This window comes from Cucurbita pepo, chromosome LG20, assembly GCF_002806865.2.
Source record: "Cucurbita pepo subsp. pepo cultivar mu-cu-16 chromosome LG20, ASM280686v2, whole genome shotgun sequence".
Taxonomy (NCBI): Eukaryota; Viridiplantae; Streptophyta; class Magnoliopsida; order Cucurbitales; family Cucurbitaceae; genus Cucurbita; species Cucurbita pepo.
The window spans coordinates 415832-438381 of NC_036657.1; the positions used below are offsets into that span (position 1 = coordinate 415832).

At 38.6% G+C, this 22550-nt stretch overlaps 5 protein-coding genes across 8 annotated transcripts; 2 read left to right on the plus strand and 3 right to left on the minus strand.

The window, feature by feature from the left end:
- The first annotated feature begins 145 nt into the window (after positions 1-145).
- Positions 146-6576, plus strand: LOC111783290 (transcription factor TCP13-like). The gene is made up of 2 exons (XM_023664212.1): positions 146-635; positions 4666-6576. Exon 2 carries the CDS (start codon positions 5754-5756, stop codon positions 6426-6428), a length of 675 nt encoding a protein of 224 aa, XP_023519980.1. The 5' UTR covers positions 146-635; positions 4666-5753; the 3' UTR covers positions 6429-6576.
- LOC111783486 lies at positions 251-631 on the plus strand. Its single transcript, XM_023664418.1, has one exon. The coding sequence runs from the start codon at positions 251-253 to the stop codon at positions 629-631; it is 381 nt and encodes a 126-aa protein (XP_023520186.1).
- Positions 6577-6662: 86 nt separating the features above from the next.
- Positions 6663-11955, minus strand: LOC111783028 (protein LONGIFOLIA 1-like). Its single transcript, XM_023663904.1, has 5 exons — positions 10945-11955; positions 10145-10209; positions 7968-10019; positions 7759-7882; positions 6663-7654 (listed from the first exon to the last, which is right to left on the minus strand). The coding sequence occupies exons 1-5, from the start codon at positions 11087-11089 to the stop codon at positions 6837-6839; spliced, it is 3204 nt and encodes a 1067-aa protein (XP_023519672.1). The 5' UTR covers positions 11090-11955; the 3' UTR covers positions 6663-6836.
- A 1498-nt stretch (positions 11956-13453) lies between these two features.
- LOC111783675 lies at positions 13454-17660 on the minus strand. 3 transcript variants are annotated; one of them, XM_023664593.1, is made up of 7 exons: positions 17383-17655; positions 15763-16782; positions 15608-15689; positions 15449-15515; positions 14327-14494; positions 14124-14184; positions 13454-13894 (listed from the first exon to the last, which is right to left on the minus strand). In XM_023664593.1, the coding sequence occupies exons 2-7, from the start codon at positions 16688-16690 to the stop codon at positions 13698-13700; spliced, it is 1503 nt and encodes a 500-aa protein (XP_023520361.1). In that variant the 5' UTR covers positions 16691-16782; positions 17383-17655; the 3' UTR covers positions 13454-13697. The 3 variants fall into 3 exon arrangements, with proteins under 3 accessions (XP_023520361.1, XP_023520362.1, XP_023520363.1); XM_023664594.1 differs by lacking the exon at positions 17383-17655 and adding an exon at positions 16983-17363; XM_023664595.1 differs by lacking the exon at positions 14124-14184 and having other exon boundaries at positions 17383-17660.
- A 447-nt stretch (positions 17661-18107) lies between these two features.
- LOC111782538 (RHOMBOID-like protein 12, mitochondrial) lies at positions 18108-22458 on the minus strand. 2 transcript variants are annotated; one of them, XR_002813137.1, is made up of 8 exons: positions 21986-22458; positions 21242-21362; positions 19885-20035; positions 19108-19218; positions 18955-18999; positions 18673-18777; positions 18551-18592; positions 18108-18437 (listed from the first exon to the last, which is right to left on the minus strand). XR_002813137.1 is itself a non-coding variant. In XM_023663303.1 (8 exons), exons 1-8 carry the CDS (start codon positions 22357-22359, stop codon positions 18348-18350), a joined length of 1008 nt encoding a protein of 335 aa, XP_023519071.1. In that variant the 5' UTR covers positions 22360-22458; the 3' UTR covers positions 18108-18347. The 2 variants fall into 2 exon arrangements, 1 of the variants encoding a protein (XP_023519071.1); XM_023663303.1 differs by having other exon boundaries at positions 19916-20035.
- Between the last annotated feature and the right edge of the window lie 92 nt (positions 22459-22550).

Sequence of the window (22550 nt, forward strand, 5' to 3'; positions counted from 1 at the left end):
ATCTAATTTCATTAATAATTAATAAAAATATATTATAAAAATGTGAGATTTTTTTTTACTAATTCATAAATAAATAATAATAATTAAAAAAAAAAAAGAAAAAAAAGCACAGTTGGGTTTTGGCTAGGATCTTTCGGTCGTAAAAAAATTAGAAAAGCGTTTCACAAAATTTATTGGGTATCTTTAAAAGTTTCGTTTTTTCGTCGGAAGAATTTTTGGGTTGCTCCGCTCAGCTTCGCTACCGTTCACCATGGCCAAAGCTTCTTCCTCCTTCTTCCAAACCCTAAAGCGCTACATCAAGAAGCCTTGGGAGATCACCGGCCCGTGTGCAGATCCAGAGTACAAATTGGCCGTCCCGAGTGCCATAGAGTACAGGATCGTTTGCCCCGCCAGTACGAAGGAGAAAGCGATTGTCCCTACCTCCAATCCCGAGACCGTCTTTGATATTAAGTATTACACCCGCGACCAGCGTCGCAATCGCCCTCCAATTCGACGCACCATCCTCAAGAAACCTGACGTCGAGAAGATGATGAAGGAGACGAAGTTCGACCCTGCTGATTTCCCCAAAGTTTATCTGACTGCCGCGATCGAGGAGGATATAAATGCCCGTGGAGGTGGTTATCAAAAGTAGTAAGGTAAGTCTTTTATGTTTCATTTTCTCCCCGTTCAACAACCGATTACGTATGTGGTGATCTTTGGATTTAGGTTTTTGGTTTGGGATCTCGTTGGTCATTGATCGAATGCTAAAGGCATCTTAGGGTATGAAGTTGAATTTATCAATACCTCATGCATTATATTGCTGTTCTGTTCTTGGCTTACCCCACGCACTCGTAAAGGTAGTCTGATTCATCTTCTTTGCACAAGTCAGTAGTCTGTCAATTGCGTAAGTTGTGCGTTTGCTGTTGGTGTACTAGTCATTCCTTTTGTTTAAAATGACATAGGTTATTTTCGGATCATTGTCAATGCAGATGGCATTGCCCCTTAATAAACGGTGGATCCGATGGCTAGTCCAATTTCTGGTTCATAATATAAGCAGAACCTTAAAGATCTAGGAAGTGATTTTGGCTTTATAGCTTTTTGTTTTTGAATTTTGATCTTTTAGGATATGGCTTTCATTCCTTGGTTGTTCTTTGGAAATGTCATATGATACATACAACTTATATTGAATAAAAGGCTGCTATAGTTGTATGTCACGCGTTTCTTGAAGTTCTTAGGATAAGTGAAACCCGCTACTTTTGCTGCGTAAATCCAATGTGCTATCCTGTTTTATCCCTAGCCATGGTTTCTGACTCTTGGACAATTTCTTTGTCCCATTTTCTGCTCTTAGGGATTTAAGTATAAACTAGGTCTAGGCTGTTTATGCACTACCAATATAGAACACGGGAAGAGATACAACTTTGAATATTTGTTCTCTACCGGAAAACCAGTAATAATCACTCCTTTTCAAAAAAGCAAAAAAGAGAAAGAGATAGAGAGAGAGAGAAAAAGAGGAAAAGACAGGTTGAACAACTAATAGCCTTTCTTAATTAATTTGGATAGTCACAAGTGAAGTTATAGAAATTCTTTGTGGATGCACTGTTCCTGTTCTGTATAGACGTTTGGCTATTTATTGCCAGGCAGGCAGTGTGATGTTCAGAAATTCTTTGTGGTCCAATGAGCTATCATGTGAATGAATATTGCGTGAATTTGTGAGTATAAATGAGAAGGATCTCTAGTCAAAAATCATGGAACCCTTCACTAGACTTGTGATACGATCAAGAGTTTATAAGACCATCACGAGACGTGAAGTTCGATATTCCAGCACTATAGTCGGTATGAGTGCTAGTAACACATCGGTCAATTCTGAGAGAAGAACCAATAATAAGTACACCATAAGAGGTGTGGAGAGATAAGCTGATGATATTCCATCTATGAGGCATTTCAGCCAATTGTGAAGGAACGTCCTTGCTGATTCACGAAGCAACAAAAGGGGGGAATTTGGGACGAATCTTGGATCACGCTTGAGAAGGGTGTTGCATGAGGACAAGTATTGAGAGGAATACGACACAAGAATAAATTTTCACTAGTAGGTGTGATAGAGAAGGGAAATTATCGTATTGGTATGACATATGTAGTTGTTAGTAGAGTTTGTGAATCGATGTTTGACTTATCAGCAAGTTAAGACAACAAAATAAAGACCCTCAAAATTATCGCAGCCCTCGAGCATCCCAAAGTGGAAGTGGGAGGACATGGCAATAGATTCTATTTTAAGCCTGCCAAAGACAAGGGAACATTGCACAGTGATGTAGGTTACCATTGACAGACTAGTGAAGTTGGCACACTTCATACAAGGAAATCCACCTATTTAAGAGACAAGTGGACATGAAGGTACTTAGAGGAGATAAGGAGAATGACACAGTTTTCCAGTGTTCATAGAGCAGAACATGGATACTCCCTTGTGTTGAAATTGTAGAAGAAATATGCGAACATCGGAAGGAAGGAACTCGAATTTGAAATAGGAGATGATGTATTCCTTAAAGTTGCTCCTATGAGAGGGGTAATGAGTTGGGAAGAGAGGAAAGTTTAGCCGTTGTTTATTGGACATTTGAGATCTTGGAACGCATGGGCTGGTGGCGAGAAGGCTAGCCTTACCATTGACGCTCACTGTTGTCCACAATGTGTTCCACATGTCCACACTTAGAAAGTATACCACTGTCACAATTGCACGTCATCAAGTACGAGCCGCTGCCTCTACAACAAGACTTAAGTTACTAAAAACGACGTATGCAGACTTTTGTAGTGCATGTGAAAGCTCTATACGCATTGTCCTATGAACTGAAATCTATGACTAGGTATCCATGTTTAGATCGCTATGCTATGTCTCTATTCCATCTGTTTGTGGTGTATGCAGTTATACGGGGACGGTTAGGGGTTTGCCAACTAACCTCTTATTGTGAACCTAACCCAATTGTTAGGGGTCTGGATAACCATAGAACTGGCCTATGATATTTTATGACTTATGACTGTACCCGGTGCGGACTAAGGTGAAGTTTGCCAATTAGCTTCCTGTAGTGAGCCTGTCACGAGCAATAGAGGTCCACAGTTGTATTTTACGAGTTGGTTACGACTATTGTTCATGCATGTGAGTTATGCGGTTATACGGGGACGGTTAGGGGTTCGCCAACTGGCCCCTAATCGTAAACATGACTCGATTGTCAGGGGTTCGAATAACCATAGAACTGGGATATGATGTTTTATGATCTATGATTTGTGCTCTGTGGGGACTATTAGAAAGTTTGCCAGTTAGTTTTCTTTTGGTGAACCTACCACGAGCGGCAGGGGTCCACAGCTGCACCTTAGAGTTGGTTGAGCCTTAACATGCATGAACCCTATGAGATTGATACTGAGGTTGTGCCTCGAAGACTTAGAGATATGATGATGAAAGAGACTAGCAGAAAGGACTAACCCGGAGACCTAAAGAGCTTAAGAATATTTCGAGGGCTGGAGGTTCAGATAGGACCAATAACTAAGAAAATCTTACGAGTAAACCTAGGGTGTAGCCTAGGAAGTGCCTATACTAACCCCCAAATTAGAATAAAACACCTTTTGATGGGTACACAAAACCATGACTTAGGGATAGGCCTAGCTCATGATCATGTGAATGAATATTGCGTGAATTTGTGAGTATAAATGAGAAGGATCTCAAGTCAAAAAGCATGGTACCCTTAACTACACTCATGATACGATCAAGAGTTTATAAGACCATCACGAGGCGTGAAGTTCGATATTCCAGCACTATAGTCGGTATGAGTACTAGTAACACATCGGTCAATTCTGAGGGAAGAACCATTCTCTTGCCTTGAAGGCCCCTTCTTCCTTTTGCCCTCCATTCTCTTGGTCTTCATTATGCTGAGGTTCTCTGTAAAATCTGTTGGTTCAATGTAATTGCATTTCTTTTGGATGGTGGAGAATGGTTTTTCTTTTCTCGTCTTAGTTTTTAAATATCTTTAAATGCAGATTAACATAAGACATAAGCTTCAGTTTCATAAAATGGCACTTTGCTAGTTATATTCTTATCATCCCCTCGCTAATCAATGGAGGAGATTTTTGTAGTTATTAACATTGGATAAAATGGCACTTTGCTAGTTATATTCTTATCACCTCCTCGCTAATCAATGGAGGAGATTTTTGTAGTTATTAACATTGGATAAAATGGCACTTCGCTAGTTATATTCTTATCATCCCTTCGCAAATCAGTGGAGGAGATTTTTGTAGTTATTAACATTGGATTGGAACTTCTTTTATCTCCCATTTCATCATATCAATGAAGGGTTACAGACTGTTTCCTAGAAAAAAGGACAACTTGATATTAATATTTTTATATCATTAAGAACATAAATGCGGTCTAGTGAATTAATTTTATGAAGTAAAATGGTGATAGTGTGTGCTAGTTTTCTGACATAAATAAGTTGTCCTTGTTTTCATCAGGTTTGGTGGGTTTCTATAATATTTCCATGACCTGCTTGCTGCATTATGGATTCTTTCCTCTTGTTACCCAGTCTTCTGCGATTTTTGTTGCTGTTATTCCGTTGCATTCTGATCCCAGTTGTTTTATTGTCTAATAATTGTCAATTTTGATTGCAAGTTCCTGTAAATGACCATTATTAACTTCAGAATTTTTACCAGGTTCGTTGTGCTCTGGGAAATGTTCTCTCCAGCTTGTATTCTTCTACTCTGCCTGTCTTTGTTAACCTGAGAGTGGGTTTTTTAGATATAGTTGTTTGTACGCCTAGCCTATACCTCAAGACAAGACATGGGATTTGGCGTCAATAAAGTACATCTCCTCGAACTCTTTCAATTTTTTTGTTTCTTTTGCAATGTTATGTGCTTGTACTACACAACCATTTGCAACAATGTTGCACCAGGAAACACTTCCATTGCTCCTGAATTTTAGGACATTTTCTTGCATATCAGTATTGTTATATCCTGAGCTGTGTTATTTGTCTTTGACTGCAACAATAACAAGGCTTGGATTTTAATCCCCTGGTCATATGAATAAAGAATCATGTTATTGTAAGGAGAGGGGTAGTGGATGAACCACAACCGTGTTTGATACCTTCCTTGGGGTAAGGAGGAGGAGGCGTGTTTAGGAACCAATAGCATAATTTTAAGGTTATTTTATTTATTTTTGAAATCTCATCTTATAAATCCAAATCTATTATTGTAGAATTTAGTTTCCTTTAATAACCCATTTGATTTTTTAAAACTAAGCCAAAATTGAGGTATCTTAATAAGTCTATGGCGATATAATTGGTCCTTCATCTATTCACGTAGCATGTCCATTACCACACAATTCACCTTTACCTTTGAAACAAGCTATAATATACTCTGAAGTCACTCTCAAATGACTCTAAATTTTCCTACCCTATTTTATCTTCCGTATAAGGGCTCTCTTCTACACCTCTTTACGAACCCTAATTAATAAAGCTTTTAATTCTCTTGTTGACTTTTAGCCATCATATCAATGCAAGCAAATAAATACTCATTAGTAATATGATGCCTAGTTCTCAATGTTAAACAAACAATTCTTCTTTATTCATTCTCCCTTCTCCCCTCGTATGCAATTGTCGAATCCTTCACTTTGCTGCTAATTTGTGTTCTCTCTCTTATCTGATATGGGTTTGTTGTAATCCTGAAAGCCATCTGATTCGAAGAAAAGGGAACTTACAGATCATTTTTGTATCATTTTATTCTATAAGCTCTGTTTTGAAGAAATGACAGGAAGAGTAAATAATATGATCTCAAAATTGAAGCAAGAGGGCGTTCATGTTGAAGCAAAACAAATGGAGGGCAAAAGGAAGAAGGGGCCTTCAAGGCAAGGGCCATTTCTTAGAGGCAATCCAAGAATTTTTAGAGTTTCTCCTTTGTTTGGAGGAAAAGACAGGCACAGCAAAGTTTGCACAATGAAGGGCTTACGAGACAGAAGGATTAGGCTTTCAGCTCCCACTGCTATTCAACTTTATGATTTGCAGAACAGACTTGGCCTCAGCCAACCCAGCAAAGTCATAGACTGGCTGATTGATGTCACAAGATTTGATATTGATAAGCTTCCACCACTCCATTTTCCAAAAGATTTTGACCCAAATGCCTCGTTTCTTCATCATCTTGATATTGCAGATGCTACAGCGAAGGCCAAACATGAAGAAACTGGGATGCTTTTGCTTCAGAAGTTGTCTCCTTCACCCAACCATGCTTCTTTTTCTGCTCTTCAGCTTCAAACCAACGCCATGACTGAAAACTGTTGCCATTTTGACCCTCCAAGCTTTCCATTCCCATTAATGGATCAGGCCAATCCAGCTTCATTTTCCTCGCCTTCTGAGCAGTTGCTGTTCCGTCCAATGACGGTGCCACCCGAAGTTTCTTCTTACCTTCCTAACGGTGGAAATTAATGGTGTGTTTGAGATGACTTTTCAAAAATACTAATTAAATTTTCATGAAATTTGCCGAGTATTTTAATTCAAAAATATTTTTTAGTCGCAAGACGAACAATTAAGTCTTTCTTGTTGATGTGTTATAAATAGTATTGTCAACAATATCATTTTAATTGAAATAAATAACAAGCATAGGAAATAAATTGGGAAAATATCCTAAGATTGGGACTAAAACATAAATTTAGCATTTCAGAACCAACTTTCAGAATCATTCAGATCTTTTCATATATTGATTCATAACAAGAATGTTCATGGTTTGAAAGCTTGTAACCATCTTTACAACACTTCTTAATTCCCAGTCACAATGATATATTATAGAAAAAATGGAAGTTTCATCACTATGAAAGGTAAAGAAGAAACTATAAATCAGGTAAACAACTGTCTTCGTCTGCCTGACTTGGCGCGTGAATGAGCAGCCCCAACATACACGATTTCGTCGACTAAATCTTTGAAGATCAATCTTTCAGCGTCTAAGACGACGTTGGAGATGTCGCCATAGAAATCAGTCCAACTCTCAGATCTTTGCATCACATCCTCCTTTAAGATGTTTTTCAAACCATCGTCCTCGTCTTCGAAGTTGCATTCGGGTTTCTTAGTTTGAAGCTGTTCTATTTCGGAACATAGCTCCTTCAAAAGCTTTTGAGCACTAAGAGTTTTAGTTGCTAGTTTTCTGGATGTTGTCCAAGGCTCAGTTGATGCAGCAACAACAGACAACTTCCTGCCAAGAAACTCATTAACAACATCAAAAATGAGTTTACGGTGAGCTTTTTCCTGGCTCAGTTTTGAATCTGTAACTTTATGAGAGCTGCAGTCATCTTTTCTTAGCAAACTGCCTGTCTTGGTTTGTTCCAAAACGAAGAACAACTCGGGGTTGATTGGATGACCAGATGGATGGAGTTGAAACGTTGCCAAGCCCGAGCCGAGGTCCCGAAGTAAGAGGCCAGAAGCCAACAATATTTCAGATATGTATCTGTTATCTGGGTCAGTATTCTCACATAATGATGCAATGTAATCTGTTTTTGCTTCATCATAGTGAGAGTTCAGGCGCCTGAGCTTCTGAACCAAGTTGTCAATGTTTTGCAATTTCTTGCGGTTGATTTCTGTGCTAAGACCAGGCTCCACACTGTTATCTGTGGCACTCCATTGATATTCACCACAATTTGCAGAGCCCAACTCCCTATTGCCTGAAATGTATGCATCAAACAGTATTAGAAGGGACTAAATTGAAGCTTCCTATCATGATTGATCATCAAAAAGGATTGTTGTTTTTGGTGATAGATTTGATCACCTTTGAGGGTTTTTGTCTGCTTAACAGGAGACGGAGACGGGGACGGTTCGTTGTCTCTATATATAGAAGCATCGAGAATGGAGATCGGACTAGGATGTTCAGGAGCAGGTGTAGCAAGTTCTGCCTGCAAGTCACAAAATGAAAATCTCAAATTTGAGTTCTGAAACAATCTAAGTAGAGGGGAAAATAAAATGAAAAAAGTCACCAACGTTTTCCGTTAAGCGAGAATCCGAGTCCTTTGAAGTCTTCATTTGTAAAATATGGCTGCCATTTATGTCAGAAGGAAGCTCACTGCTGGTGACTTCAATATCTGTCTTTGAGTCCAAGGATAAATTACTATCAGATAGTTGAGATATGTCATCACCCTGGTTACTCAAAGTTCTCGACTCGTTGCTTATTTCACTCGATTGGTCATCCATTTGGCAGACATGGGAAGGTTTCACTCTCGGTTTTCCAACGGGAGAACCTGAATCGGTTCCTTTTCGGTTGGATTTCCATCTAGTTTTACTTGTGTCGGATGGAGGAGTTGGTGGTCGAGATCGTTTGTCTTGCTCAACCTTCTTCTGTTGCAGTCTTGGGCTCACAGACCCTGAGGTTTTTATTGAACTAATGGTGTTTTGTTGAGGCTTTGAAGACGAATGCGTTGGTCTTACATTTTTTGCATTGTCTTTCTTTTTGGTGGAACTCGCCCCGGAGTCCTTGTGACTAGTTTCAGGCGACGTATCTTTAATTGCTCGGCTACCATTGGTGTTCCTTTTGCCATGTGAAGCTTTCTCAAGCTTGGGGAAACCAGGAAGGCCGTCGATTCGAATAACAGATGAAGCTGGAATTCCAGATTTTTCTACAAGTTTTGCTGGTTTCATGATTACAATAGGAGATTCCCTACACCTAGAAGAATCAGGCCTGCTAGTTGTTGCAGCCTTTTGGTTCTTTTTCCGACTTTGTTCGTTGATCAACCTAGAATTAACGCTAGCGCTTTCCCGTTTTGGTTCGTTGTCTCTTTGAGTTCCACTGTTGTTAGGTTCCTCCTCATTTCTAGTATCCAAAAGCCCCTTTGGTTGCATAGCATCAAGGATCTGTTTTAGTGCTCTAAGATCTTTCCCTGAATGTTTAAACTCCAAGTCTTCCAATCTTTTCTCGATTTCGCTATAAACAGAAGGAAAGTGGTCAGACGATGCAGCTAATCCTTTAGCATGCTTTAGAGTAGGTTTGTGAGAGGCTCGACCTCCATCTGGCTGCCTCCATGGCGCAACTTCTACCGGAAACTTCGAATTTGGTATAGGTTTCATGACTAAATCAGGATTCTTCCATCGTGGTGAAGTCGGGCCTTTCAATGTGTTCCGAGGAGAGTCATAAGTTCTAATTGGCCTGATAGAGCTTGTGCCATCCAATGAGCTAACAAAAGGGTCACCTTTAACTTGAGTATCACTAGCCAAAGGTGAACCTGGAAGTGCTTCTAATCCCATTAACTTAGCCACGACACTAGGAGGATGCTTTCGAGATCCTGACGGTTTTGGAGGATCAGAAGGGTCGCTACCGTGCAAGTTCTTTGAAAGTCTAATAGAGTTTGACACAGATTTGGAATCCTGAATTGAACTCTCCCTGCTGTCCAATGAGAGTCTTGGAAAGTCTTTAAATTTTGGAGCTGATCGAATGGTATCTCGTGATTCGAAGCACAATCGATCAACCTCTCTCCCATCACAAGAAAACCGAGGAGCATCTCTCGAGAATGATGGCGAAGATCCATTTTTCACTTCATGAAACGGTCGTTCGTGCTCTATGGCTTCATTATAATACCATGGTGCATCTCGAAGCTTAGCAAGAACTAGAAGAGACTCCTTTAGATCAATAGGCATCTTTTGTTTCCAATTTGTATCAACCTTACAAGCCCCATCTGCAGATTGGGATAGCTGTGAAGGCCTTGGAGAGTCTCTATGCTTCATAGAACGACTCAGTAGTTCCTCATTAGAAGGCGTTTTGACTGATAACGTTCTGGCTTCTCTATACATAGAATCCTTCACAACATCTCGAAGATCAAGATGTTGCTTCCCGACTCGAGGAGAGGTATTTGACTGGTTTGCTACAGAATCCCTTGAGGGCGTTCTTGATAAGAGTATCTGATCGAATGACGAAGCTTGCGATGGAGCTGTTTTGTTGTACTCACTAGAGGATAAGGAAGATGAGCAAGAAGAGAAAGAAGCTCTTGATAATTCTTTATTAAACCTTTGTTTCTCATTGAAACTCTCATTTAGGGACACGATCTGCAAGAACACGATTTCATAGATTAAGATCCAGGAAAACTCCAATACCGTAACATAAAACGCTTAAGCATAATTATAAGTTCGTAAACTAATCCGCTTAAACAAATGGTCATTCGGAGACTTACCGTAGCATCTCTCTGTAAGACATTGTACTCTTTTCCTGTGCTACCAATATCTAGATGAGAAGTGCCTGCAGTAGACAAGATTGCAAATAAATTGGCATGCTATCAGTTTGCATACCACAAACACCTACAAAGACGAGTTAAATCTAATCGCCTCTCGAAACTTCTTACTGGACCTTTCCGCTCCTCGAAAGATTATACTATTCAGCTCAAGCCAAATGCTCCACAAAATGACAGGAAAACAAGATTGCCAAAGGATTTATAAGTAATAACCGGATTAAATGACTATGTGTAACAGTCCAAGTCTACAGCCAGTAGATATTGTCTTTTTTGGCGTCTACTATGGAGATAGTCTAGCCTACTCCGACCAATGCTTGGGTCTGATACCATTTGTAACAACCCAAGCCTACCGCTAGCAGATGTTGTCCTCTTTGAAGTTTCCCTTCTAGGCTTCCCTTCAAGGTTTTAAAACGCGTCTTTTGGAGTTACACAATGAAACTGGTACTCATCTAGATTAGGTGGATTTGGTCTGTTACACTGTGAAACTCCTCCGGAGTGGCTCAAACAGATGTAATCTATCCGAATTTCAATCATATAAGCTCAAAGGATCATCATTGGATTAGACACATATGTATGAAGAGTACCAATCACAGAGGTATTCATAAAACAGTGATGTTAACACATTAGACAAACAGCAGAGAGAGCCAAAAGGAAACACAAACTTCAATTCTAACAAGATGCATCAAAGTGATCAAAACATCCAAAACTATGAGACAATAAAGCAGATTCAGATAGGGAAATACCAGGAGGGAGGCGCTTGTGCTTCATATGTCTTCCATCCAGTATATGCTGACGATCAAACAGCTGCAAAATCCCAGTCATGCATCCTAATTGCTTCTGCAGATCTGGATTTTCATCAGCTAAAGAATGCAGAAGCTTTGCAGCCATCTTAAGGTTCGATATATCAATAAACAAAAACAAAAAACCCCTCTTATCTAAGGCTATTCAACAATCTAATGGCTAGTGCAATGGATATTCTAACCAGTTCTTCTTCAACCCAGAAAGAAACCCATCTCAAAGAACCCTTCTATCACTAAAAAGACACACACCTTTCTGCATAAGGAATCAAATCTCATTCCCCCATATTCGACTGAGCCGTATATGGTCCAAAGACCAAAAGGGAAGAAGAATAAAGAACTTTTAAAGCCTGAAATAAAATGCTACAAAGAGATTCTCCACTCAAATAAAATCCCTTCTCGGGTTTATATGTACAGCTTCAGAAACAGTGCAATTTACAGCTCAGCTCGCGATGTAAGTTCCCAATCCCACAAAAACTTCCACCCAAATCCCAAAATTCCATTCTGGGTTCCTCATGAATTTCCCAAATCTTGATTCGTAGCAGCAACGAAGAAGAATTCACTAAGAGAGGGAGCCAATGGGTTAAGGTCAACGACGAATGGCGAGGGAAGAAACAGAGGATTTATGAACAGGTGTGAAAAACAATCTTCCAAGAACAAATGTAAGCACAACCCAATTGAGGGTTGCAAGGAAAAAAGGTTTTTCTCTTTCTTCTTGGGATTTTTTTAGAGGAGCGAAATAAGAGAAGCGACAGAGAGAGAAAGAGGGAGAGAGAGAGAATGTGGGTCAGACGTTCCTGAGCTCCCCATCTCACAAATTCCATGTGGGAATGGGTATTGGAGTGGGTCAAGAGCTGTCTACATGTGCATGTGAGCTTGTCAGTACTCTCTTCCATACAGAAAAACAGGGGAATTTTGCTTACCATACAGATATTGGGGGAAGGAAAAATAAAAACTCCATTGAATTGAATCCTCTCTACCTTGTTCAAGTAGCTATATCCCTGAAATGGCTGCAGCTGATGATACTAAACTCAAACAAGATGAATTCAAGCTCAACATTAGTCCTTATCATAAATTTGGGACCTTGGGCTAGGTTTAGTGTTCGATTTCTCATCAACATCCTAACCTTCGATCTCTTATTTTTAAATCACGAGCATCAAGTAAATGTATGCTTGGTGGGTTTATTTCTTAAGCAAAAAAAAAATGAAGAGTTTGAATATAACATAGAACAAGAAATCTTATTTTGTTTTTGTTCTTGTTTATTTAATCACACCCTAATTTGTATTATAATGATGAGATCAATTAGGTAGTAATTAAGAATCAAGGAGTAGTTTAATTATTGTTAAAAGAGATTTATTCTAACTAACCCAATATATAATACATTCAATTTAAATGATAAAAAGACTTTTTATACTCGTATAATAAATAAATAAAAAGTCAACGCTCTAAGAAGACCAACCAATGAAGTCATTCCTTTTTAATATTATTAATTACTTTTAAAATTTTCAAATTAACATTATAAATGCAAATGGTTATGCATATATATATACAAATCTTCCACGCATCACATTTTTTCTATTTTATGTAATCTTATTTGTTTGATATCTAAAAACATGAATCGAAATGACAATATTAGTAATGAAAACGTACCCAAGATATACAAAATTAGGACACCACCAACTAAGCAATCAATATCATTCTAAGCCATGTTGCATGGAACAATATGCAATGCTTGCTACTCATTGCATGAATATGTGTGTTTTTGATATCATGACCTTTTCAAGGCTCTATCTATCTCAATCCTCAACCAATAATATTCTATCATCTTCAAACTCCTCAATAAGTGGAAGAATTATGAAGCCCAAAATGGTGGGATTTTCAGCCCTATAAACACATACAATCAATAATTTCGTCATCTTCATGATATGGGTATTGTTTGCAATTGAGTGAACATGGACCAAATTATTTGGGTGGCTTTAGGTGCATGGTACCACCTTAAAAGTACCCTAATAATTCGATATTAAAAAAAACGAAAAATGAGGGATGACATCAAGCGATTAAATTATGATGTCATCGTTAATTTTTTCAATTGAACAAAGTTCAAATTGGCTAAATTATTAATCTAATAATCAATATTTTTGTGATCCACGAACCTAGAAAGAAACAACGATAGAATATTTTACAAATTAGTTCAAATAATAAAAAAAAAATGAGGTTGGGGAAGAGGTTTGAGTTGGCAAGGAGGATGTTGTAGTTGGTTTGCCAGGCCATATGAATCCAACAACATCTTTTGCTGCACATGATGAATCAAACTAGAATATACTTTGCTACCATTGTTTGCCTGCAAAGGCTCTTTGAAATAATTGAGTATACAGATTTTTTTTTTAATACCCATCACATCATAATCAATAAAACAACCCATCAGTTCAACATTCATTCGACTAATCATTGAGTATTCGAAGAATCGAAAGGATTTCTACTTCGAAGATAGATTTAAAATGTTTATGGACGATGAACGGCTAATGATGATATTAAAGCAAATGCCAAAGTTCATCAATTACCAGCATAAGAGAAGCTAAGGTTAGAAATAGATGGTTTCATGCATCCAAAGCCCTTCAACAACAGGAGGGGAAAACCTTTTCTATCCATACAAAGGGATATACCAACAAGATTGAAAATGCCTCTCAAGTGTACCTTTTTCAGTTCCATATGAAGGAACTGGCATCCTCCTGATCATTTCTGCGCTCAACGAAATATATGATCCGCCTATAAAACTTCCAAGACGGGTTCTTTTCTGTAATGGGGCGTTGACCGAAAGGATTCTGCTCGACGTATTTTTGAACATTTTCTGCCATTGATAGACCTTCCAGGTAAACCCGAAGATCGCCCCCCGGTCCTAACGTGAACCATTAATTAATCGTAAGAAATGATGCGCAGCAGGAGTAAAAAGAATAAGAAAGATCACTTAGAAGTAACAATTTGAATTAAAATTGAAGTAACAATTTGAATTAAAATTTGTGTAGAAGATGACTTGCTATAAAACCAACGTCAAGATATGAACTATGGATGAAGCACAAAAACTCGGCACTATCATGATATTGTATAGCTTAAAAGCAGTTAGTTACCTAACGACGTATCGTCAGTATCTCTAAACCGATATGTTACAGGAAAAATTGCAGTGTTTGCCTACACAATAACAAGCACCCGAAAAATGAAGAATGCCCGTTAGATAGCCATTAGATTGGAGTGCAAAGAAGGGGGAACGACCTCGTTCAGAAAATGAAACAAGGAACTAAAATAAGAAAGAAAGAAGAGATGAGAGATCTACCGGGTTGCACAATGCCTTGTGTGGGGAATCATCCAACAGTAGAGTGTTTGATGCATTGAACTCTCGTGGCTTAAGGTATTTCCACAGCTTCTTGATTTGCTTTAAGACTAAAGGCTTGTGCTTGTTCTCAACGGTTGAGAACGTGGTGTCGGTACAATGTGACTGATCCTGTAGCGAGCAGTGTCAGATGACCAAAAAGAAAAGGCATGGTACCATGATTTAGCAGAAGACATTACTTTTGAATGATGCCACACTCATATGAAATGACTTGACGTTTGAAAACTGTGTATGGTTTAGAGAACTGAATGATCAAAGTTTTCCCAAAACCTGCATGACCCTCTTAATCAATATTTGTGATAGATAAATTACTAGTTCAGGAAACAGTTCTAATGCATTATCTCATGCCAAATATAAATGAATTAATACGAGTTATAGACTTGAAAATTGCTGACCATTGAGCTGAATATTGTAACGGCCCAAGCCCACCGTTAGCAGATATTCTCCTCTTTGGGCTTCTCTTATGGGCTTCCCCTCAAAATTTTAAAACGTGTATGCTAGGAAGAGATTTCCACACCCTTATGAGGAATGCTTCGTTCCCCTCTCCAACGAATGTAGGATCTCACAATCCACCCTCCTCGGAAGCCCAACGTCCTCGCTAGCACACCATCTAATGACTGGCTCTGATACCATTTGTAACAGCTCAAGCCCACCACTAGCAGATATCGTCCTCTCTGGGCTTTCCCTTCTGGGCTTTCTCTCAAGGTTTTAAAACACGTTTGTTAGGGAGAGGACACTCTTATAAGGAATGCTTCGTTCCCCTCTCCAACGGATGTGAGATCTCACAATCTGCCCCCATAAGGGGCCCAATGTCCTCGTTGGCACACCGCTCAAAGTCTAGCTCTGATCCATTTGTAACAACCCAAACCCAAGCCCACCGCTAGCAAATATTGTCCTTTTTGGGCTTCCCCTCAAGGTTTTAGGTTTCCGTACTTGTTTGCATTTCTTACTTCAACAAAGCCACTTAAAGGTACACAAAAATCACCCTCTCCCCAAGGGAACATAAACATATATATTATTTGGGTATGTCACAATATATTGTACTATATGTGAAAGTAGCCTTACCCAGCAAAATAGTAATTTTTGTCTGAAGTCTCCCATTAGAAAATCTATGGCCATGTCCACATTTCTCCTGCAGAATTGTGGATGATTCACAATTCACAATCAAACAATGCAGGAAAAGTTTAAGTGTAAAGGTATATTACGTTGTCGATAGAACATTACCGAGTTCTCGATGACCAAACGCCCACCTCGAATCTTTCGAAACAGAACTTAATAAAATCGTCACAAAATGGCCTCTTGAACACTGGAAGAGAGATATAAGTCAATTCAAGGAAAATGGAAAACGAAAGAACGTGATTGTCGATGACGATTATCACCTGCTTTTTGTCCAATTACAAGGTCTGGCTTATATCCATATGGAACATAACAAATAAAATCTGCAAGCAGTCCGTTTACATCGAGAACAAGAAGCTTTTTCCTCGAACAACCAATAGAATCTCCTTTCTCTGAAGTATCCAATACTGGCGTCGGAGTTTTCTCTTCGATGATAGCGTCAACACCACTGCTCGTCTCACCAGAACCCGAGAAACATACAACTTCTTCCTTCACAGTTTCAGCATTATCCAGTTCAGGAGGTATGCAGCAAGGAGTTGATGTAATCAGTTCCTTGCTTGTTGAAGTCTCATCATCATGCTCACCAACCGAACCGAAAACAGAAGCTTCCTCCACAGCGCCTCCCCCATTTATCTGTTCTACATCGGAACTTTTCAATGAACGATCCCTCTCAAATTCCTGCTCATTACATGGAGAATGATTACCAGAGTCGGAGAATTGTTCTCTAGAATGACAATCCTTCCTCGCATCTACCGTCTCCTCGCTCAGTTCTTCAGTAACATTGGCAACGTTTTCATGATCATCATGATTTCTCATACCACCTGTATCTTCAGAGATTCCAGACTCTACTTTGTAAGTATCCATGGAACTTGGCTCTTCCATTTCAACACTATATATAAGATTTCCATGCTCTGTCGCCATATCCTCGGACATTTTTCGGTCACCGTCCTGCTTCTTTTCATGAACATTACACATCTTTTCTGTTTCAGATTCCAACTTAGAGCATATAATGAACATGGCAGAAGCAGAATCATTTCCAGAGAGGATTTTATCCATTGAAGATGCATCTTCAGAACCTGAATGAACACTGCTCATATTGTTTCCTATAGGAGCATCATCAAACTGTTCTTGCTTTCTCTTTTTGATTTTATGCTCCAAGCCATCGCTTGTGTCACATTCTGAAACATCCATGACCAATCTTTCCAGATATTTTGCAGAAATCCCGCACTATACCCTTTTGTATGCAAAAATGTAAGTTTTTCCTTGAGGGAATCGTCTCCTATCTGACGTATATAAAACATACGGTCAGCAAAACCAAAATATCTCCTTTGAATGCCAAATCATACATGTTTATCAATGAAGAGACATAGCCTAAATCCTCCTAACTCCAGTTCAAACCAAGCATAGGGTCGTTAAAAGCAATAATTTCAAAGCTCAGCAGCTTACAGAACAAAGCCATATATGCATATAATCAGACATATACCAGAAAAAGAACCGCAATAAGAGTAAGGAGCTGACTCTAAACTATATCAGCAAATAGCACGACATGGGTTAATCTTGAGGTTACATAAGAACACAATTGCGGAACTTCATTTCCAAAGCTTCATGAAGATTCGCCCTCTTATTGACCTCAAACAACACAAATTGAAGTGAAAAATCAAGAACAGTAACAATTAAACGAGCAAAACTCAGATAATTCTCAAAAGTTATGGGAAAGATAGTCTACATCTGCACCGTAAAGAACAAACGAGCAACAAGCAGCACAAGTCAAACCCATCTCAAAACAAAGAAAACCAGTTCGAATTCCCATCAGAAACTGACCCAATAGTAAAAAATTAAAAGGGAAATTGGGTAAATCCGAGAGAAAGACAAAGAGACTTAACAGATCGAACATGGGATCGAACGCAGAGGAACAGGGAATAATCAATAATTGGCAGGACATAAAAAAGAAGACCGTAGCATTGAATATCGTTAGAGGGCAGCTCAAAATTTCCCTTCTTTTGTTGGATGTAGCGCCGTCGTTCTTCACGGGGGCAGCCCATTTGCGAATCGGCGGCTCACTGACCATCAATCTTCTACTCTGATATTTTTCCATTATCAAATAAATTACATGCTTCTCACTCTCTTTCATAACCTATAACACTGTCATCTTGACAGTTTAACTCATAAATTTACTGTTTTTATGTTAATTATATACACAATGAACTTTGAAATTTGTTATCTAAACTCATTTGAAGAAGACGAGAAAAAGACGAGAAAAAGAAACAAAAATAGCGGATTGTGAAGTCTATGATCGTTTTTACTTTTATATATATTATAAGAATATGATGTTACAAGTTTCAAGACATTTATAGTATTTCGTAATAGTATTATAATTTTCATAAATGATTTGACAACGAACAACTTTTTGGTTCCTCCGAAATTATACGTTCTAGGAGATATCCATTACCATCCCATCAAATTGTATCATTAATACTAAACAAATTTTAAGTTCATCATAATTGTGAAAATGACATGTCAAATCAATGGGTCTCCTCCCTCGGCTTATCCAGGCCAAAATTTAATTCTAGTCGTGAATGAGCTTCTCAATGTTTCCAAACAGGGTCTATCAGAAGTTTAATGGATTGCCATCAGGTAGGCAGCGTGACATATATATAAACAATCAGAAGTTTAATGAACAAACTATGTAATGAAATATAAATGTATTAAACCAATTAAACTCTGAAAAGTCTTTCAGCTTCTATACACTAGAATGAAGGTAGTGTAGAATGAGAGAAATAGGAAAGAAGATGATGATGTGCATTGCTGCATCAAATCTGGATTGCGAGTACGAAAGTTCTTTTGATATTCAGAAACGACCCCGGCGAACTCGGGCCCAGGCTAAGGCTGCAACTGCAGCACCCCCGAGGTGTGCAGATCCTGAAATTTGGCTGTCATTCTGCAGAGACCATACAGATTTTAACAGTAGGAGTTCAGCCATATGCAACAGAGAAAAGAACTGAGGGTGGAGGCGGATGGAGAAGTTTAGGCATTCTCAATTAAGCATCATACCTCTAGTATCCTCAACATGTCTTTTCCAATGAGAAAAATGCCCTGTAATGAAACCACAAGAACTCTTTCAGGATTTTTCATAGTGGACTGTGAATCTTTGTGCTAGTTAGAGTTCAGCTTACCAGTAAGATGGCAGGAACAGGTATAAAGAATTCGAGATAGAGGGTCGACTTTGGGAAGAGGAATATATCAAGCAGCATGATAGCATTTACAGCTCCGCTTGCACCCTAAGTGATCATTCAAAACGAATACCGATCATATTCAAGTTCTAATAAGTATCCTGACGTTCGGACGTTGAAGGTGATCAGTACAATGTAAGGCTAAACACACAGAATAAGAAGGGCTTCTATAGTTGAAAAAGTAATGAACCAAGTAAAGAACCAGATGGATTTCCAAGAGCATACCAATCCTTGTGCTCGTGCGGGATCCTTGCCCCAAAATGGCCGGCTCTGTAGAAAGCAGAAAACCAGCCAACAATGTTTTGCAAGATAAGCGTCCTAGAAATTTGAATGAAAGAACTGAGCCCATACACAATTTTTGGGACAAAATTTGCATACCTTTGAGGATGATGCTTGAAACAGATGCTGTGCCAAGTAAAATGCTGACCCGCCAATTGCTCCAGCCAGATACAATCCCAACAAAAACTCGGGACCAAACACTCGACCGATCTGTTAAAGGCAAAATATATAAGGTCTATCAATGCTAAAAGGGATGACAAAGGTCAGTTTTAACACCAACGGGAAAGACGAATTCAAAACATTAAAGCTAACTTCAGAAGCAGCATACAAGCTCATGACACAAACAGAATAGACTGGGTTATAGTTCATAAGTAGACTAACAGTGAGTATGGGATGCGCAATTCTTAGATGAGCAGTTTTAGAACTTTTTAAATTACTTTTGTCTATTTAACCACACCATGTGGAAGTTTTGAAAAATACTTTTACTGAAGTTGAACACGTTATATCCAAAAGTCATACCAAGCTCACCCGACAACAACTTGAATCGAAATATATTACTCCAAATCCAATACCAACTCTAAAATTAGCATACAAGGCACAATAACGTTTATTAATCAATATTTATGTTTCTTCAAAATTCTTTTTATTCACAAGGCATAACTCTAAGATAGTGGTCAAATTTGGCTGTTAAAATATATTATATTACCATAGCTACCTCAAAATGAGATAATACTGACAAGATTATGTGTTAAAAAAATAACTATAAGATTAGAATCTAAGGCAAAAAGAGGAAAGCGGTAAAGATCATAACAAAAGAAAAGGTTATACAAGCCACCCACACATAAACAGAGAAAATAAAACAAATAAAATCAGGACCTAGTAGAAGTTCGAAGAAAGATAGCCATACGTTCATCCCAAAGAAGTATAGTCCAATCATGTTGGATACTATATGGCCAATTTCTACGTGACTGAAGGCTGATGTAATCAATGTATGTATGCGTCCGCTTCTAACATTTTCTACAGAGATCTGTGTAGACAAAATTGAAATATTGAAAATATAATGTTGCCAACGGAGAACAGTTGAATTGAAGTTCCAAGCTTTGAAATTTAAAAGTTCCAAAACAGCATCTAATGTCGTAACATTGCCACAAATATTTCTCAAACCATGTTTTAAAAAAATGAAAATAAAAACTACTAATGATGTTAGCTGATCACAACTTTCAGGGGCCATTCATCTTGAGAAGTCCTGAATGTCCATGTGGTGGATATGTCGAATCCCATGTTTCTCTTCCAAGAAATGTGGTTTACTAAGCATCTTCGGTGTTTGAGATGCCAATGGCTGGGTGATTTGGATATCAGTGAGATGAAATGGATATCCTATCATTAATCCACATCCTCTAGTTTCAAATTATAGAAGCATCAGTAGAACAAATTGATATTTTATTACAATTATATGGACAATTCTAGCATAACAGACATAGTTACCTAATTTTTCTTTTCTGCTCAACAATTGCGGGGTGGGAGATCGAACCATCCACTTTTGGGATGGTAATTGGTGCCCTTGGATTGGCAACTGTGAGATCCCACATCGGTTGGAGAGGGGAATTTTGCTTTCTAATAAGGGTGTGAAAACTACTCCCTAGTGGATGCGTTTTAAGACCTTAAGGGGAAGCCCGGAAGGAAAAGCTCAAAGAGGACAATATCTGCTAGCAGTGGGCTTGGACTATTACAAATGGTATCAGAGCCAGACACTGGGCGGTGTGCCATCGAGGACATTAAGCCCTCAAGGGGGGTGGATTGTGAGATCCCACATCGGTTGGAAAGGGGAACGAAGCATTCCTTATAAGGGTGTGGAAACCTCTCCCTAATGGATGTGTTTTAAAACCTTGAGAGGAAACCTAGAAGGGAAAGTCCAAAGAGAACAATATCTGCAGTGGGTTTGGACTTGGACTGTTACAGAAACATAGGTAATAATATTTTCAGCCATAATTACAAAATTTTCACGAATATATCATGCCAAACAAACACGATTATTCTTGATTCCTAGACATGAAATTACCCACAATCTAGATTTCTGGACACTACTGATTCCGATGGATCCTGATTCCCTCATGGATGGCCCCTTAAGAGTTCCCATGGAACATCAATAGTCTCTCAGTTCAAGAGAAATGGATCCTAACCAAAATCAGTGAGAAGAAATAATGTCTATCCGTGCCAACAATCAAGGACTCACAGTAAAGTTTTTTGACATAAAGATAGGATCAGCAATCCGCCAGAGGAGGAAAACAGCAACATTAGCTATAATCAACCCCAACACTACATCATTAGTCGTCAGCCTTTGAAACCATGCCCTCCTGTGAATAGGAAAACAAAAATAAGGACTTCCCCAAATAATCAACAATGTTTATCAGGTACCAAGTATCCTCCCCTTTGTTCAAATGATTATAACCTGTTTTATTGTATTCAATACTAAAAGACCCACCAAGCCTATTCAAATGTAGAAGTTAATAAGTTATTTTGATATGTTACATTAACTCAAGTAACCCATGATAATAACAATACTAATTCTAAAATAACAAAGAAGGAAGTTTCAAAACAGCAAGCACTAATCTAGGTTAGAGTCTCTAGGCTACGGGGGGCATCTAAAATTGGAGTGCTTGAACTTATTTGACGAAGTTGGAAGTTCCACACTTCCCCCATGCCAACAAGTAGTAATCAGCATAACAATTGTTCTTGAACTAATCAGATTTCCCAATTGCTCATGCAATCATTCAATATATTGTAGTAACTTTAACAGGACAATGCAATTGGGAAAATTCGAATTCACCATCGAAAATGAAATTATGGACACTAGGATATTCAGCGCTGAATGAAGAACAAGGACTTTACATTCTTCAGCGACGAATTCATTTGTATATGAAAGGACTTATCATTCTTCAGCGATTAAAAGAAGTTACTAACAGAGCAGACGCATTACCTGCCTGACCATCGATGATCAAAACCTGGTTTCAACTGAAATTTAAGTTTCGAAAATGGGCTTCCCATAAAGAGAGACCTTCCTACTAGACTCTTAATGGACCCCTTGAAAAGGGTGTTTGAAGGATTCAATATGAATCGCTTTCCGACCACCGGGCCTGAGAAAAACCCATGAATTTTCTCGGTAAAACTTCGATGTGAACTCCATGAACGCGAGTGATCCTTAACCGGGCGAGTGATGAAGGAGCCATAGAAGTAGTTTTGGTTACCGGTTAGCACTTGTGTGGAAAAAGAAGCGCAATCCCTGCAATAGTGAGAATTCCCATAGGAATTCGAAAGCCTTGATGCAAGTTTGCGAGAAAAGAATTTGTTCATGTTGTCCTTGATTATGGTCTTCAGAGAGCTCTGGCTGGGAGTTTGGAAAACAGGTTTATACTTGGAGTGCTGGGCTACCCGCGATCTCTATTCTCTAAGCTAGCAACCATACTTAAATATTTTACCAAAAAATATAAATTGTATAACCTCTTTTACAAAAACCCCTTTTATTTTTCATCTTCTACCCGCAT

What these genes read in the sequence shown, in the direction of transcription:
- LOC111783486 (XM_023664418.1), top strand. Translation starts at nt 251, where the DNA reads ATGGCCAAAGCTTCTTCCTCCTTCTTCCAAACCCTAAAGCGCTACATC.
- LOC111782538 (XM_023663303.1), bottom strand. Translation starts at nt 22,359, where the DNA reads ATGAACAAATTCTTTTCTCGCAAACTTGCATCAAGGCTTTCGAATTCC. An exon ending in TTATGTCAAAAAACTTTACT is followed by an intron (nt 20,036 to 21,241) that starts GTGAGTCCTTGA and finishes TTGTCTACACAG; the next exon opens with ATCTCTGTAGAAAATGTTAG. An exon ending in CCGCACGAGCACAAGGATTG is followed by an intron (nt 18,778 to 18,954) that starts GTATGCTCTTGG and finishes ATGATCACTTAG; the next exon opens with GGTGCAAGCGGAGCTGTAAA.
- LOC111783028 (XM_023663904.1), bottom strand. Translation starts at nt 11,089, where the DNA reads ATGGCTGCAAAGCTTCTGCATTCTTTAGCTGATGAAAATCCAGATCTG. An exon ending in GCACAAGCGCCTCCCTCCTG is followed by an intron (nt 10,210 to 10,944) that starts GTATTTCCCTAT and finishes TGTCTACTGCAG; the next exon opens with GCACTTCTCATCTAGATATT. An exon ending in TCTTACAGAGAGATGCTACG is followed by an intron (nt 10,020 to 10,144) that starts GTAAGTCTCCGA and finishes GTGTTCTTGCAG; the next exon opens with ATCGTGTCCCTAAATGAGAG.
- LOC111783675 (XM_023664593.1), bottom strand. Translation starts at nt 16,690, where the DNA reads ATGGATGTTTCAGAATGTGACACAAGCGATGGCTTGGAGCATAAAATC. An exon ending in GTTTGGTCATCGAGAACTCG is followed by an intron (nt 15,516 to 15,607) that starts GTAATGTTCTAT and finishes ACAATTCTGCAG; the next exon opens with GAGAAATGTGGACATGGCCA. An exon ending in AAAAATTACTATTTTGCTGG is followed by an intron (nt 14,495 to 15,448) that starts GTAAGGCTACTT and finishes TGCTCGCTACAG; the next exon opens with GATCAGTCACATTGTACCGA.
- LOC111783290 (XM_023664212.1), top strand. Translation starts at nt 5,754, where the DNA reads ATGACAGGAAGAGTAAATAATATGATCTCAAAATTGAAGCAAGAGGGC.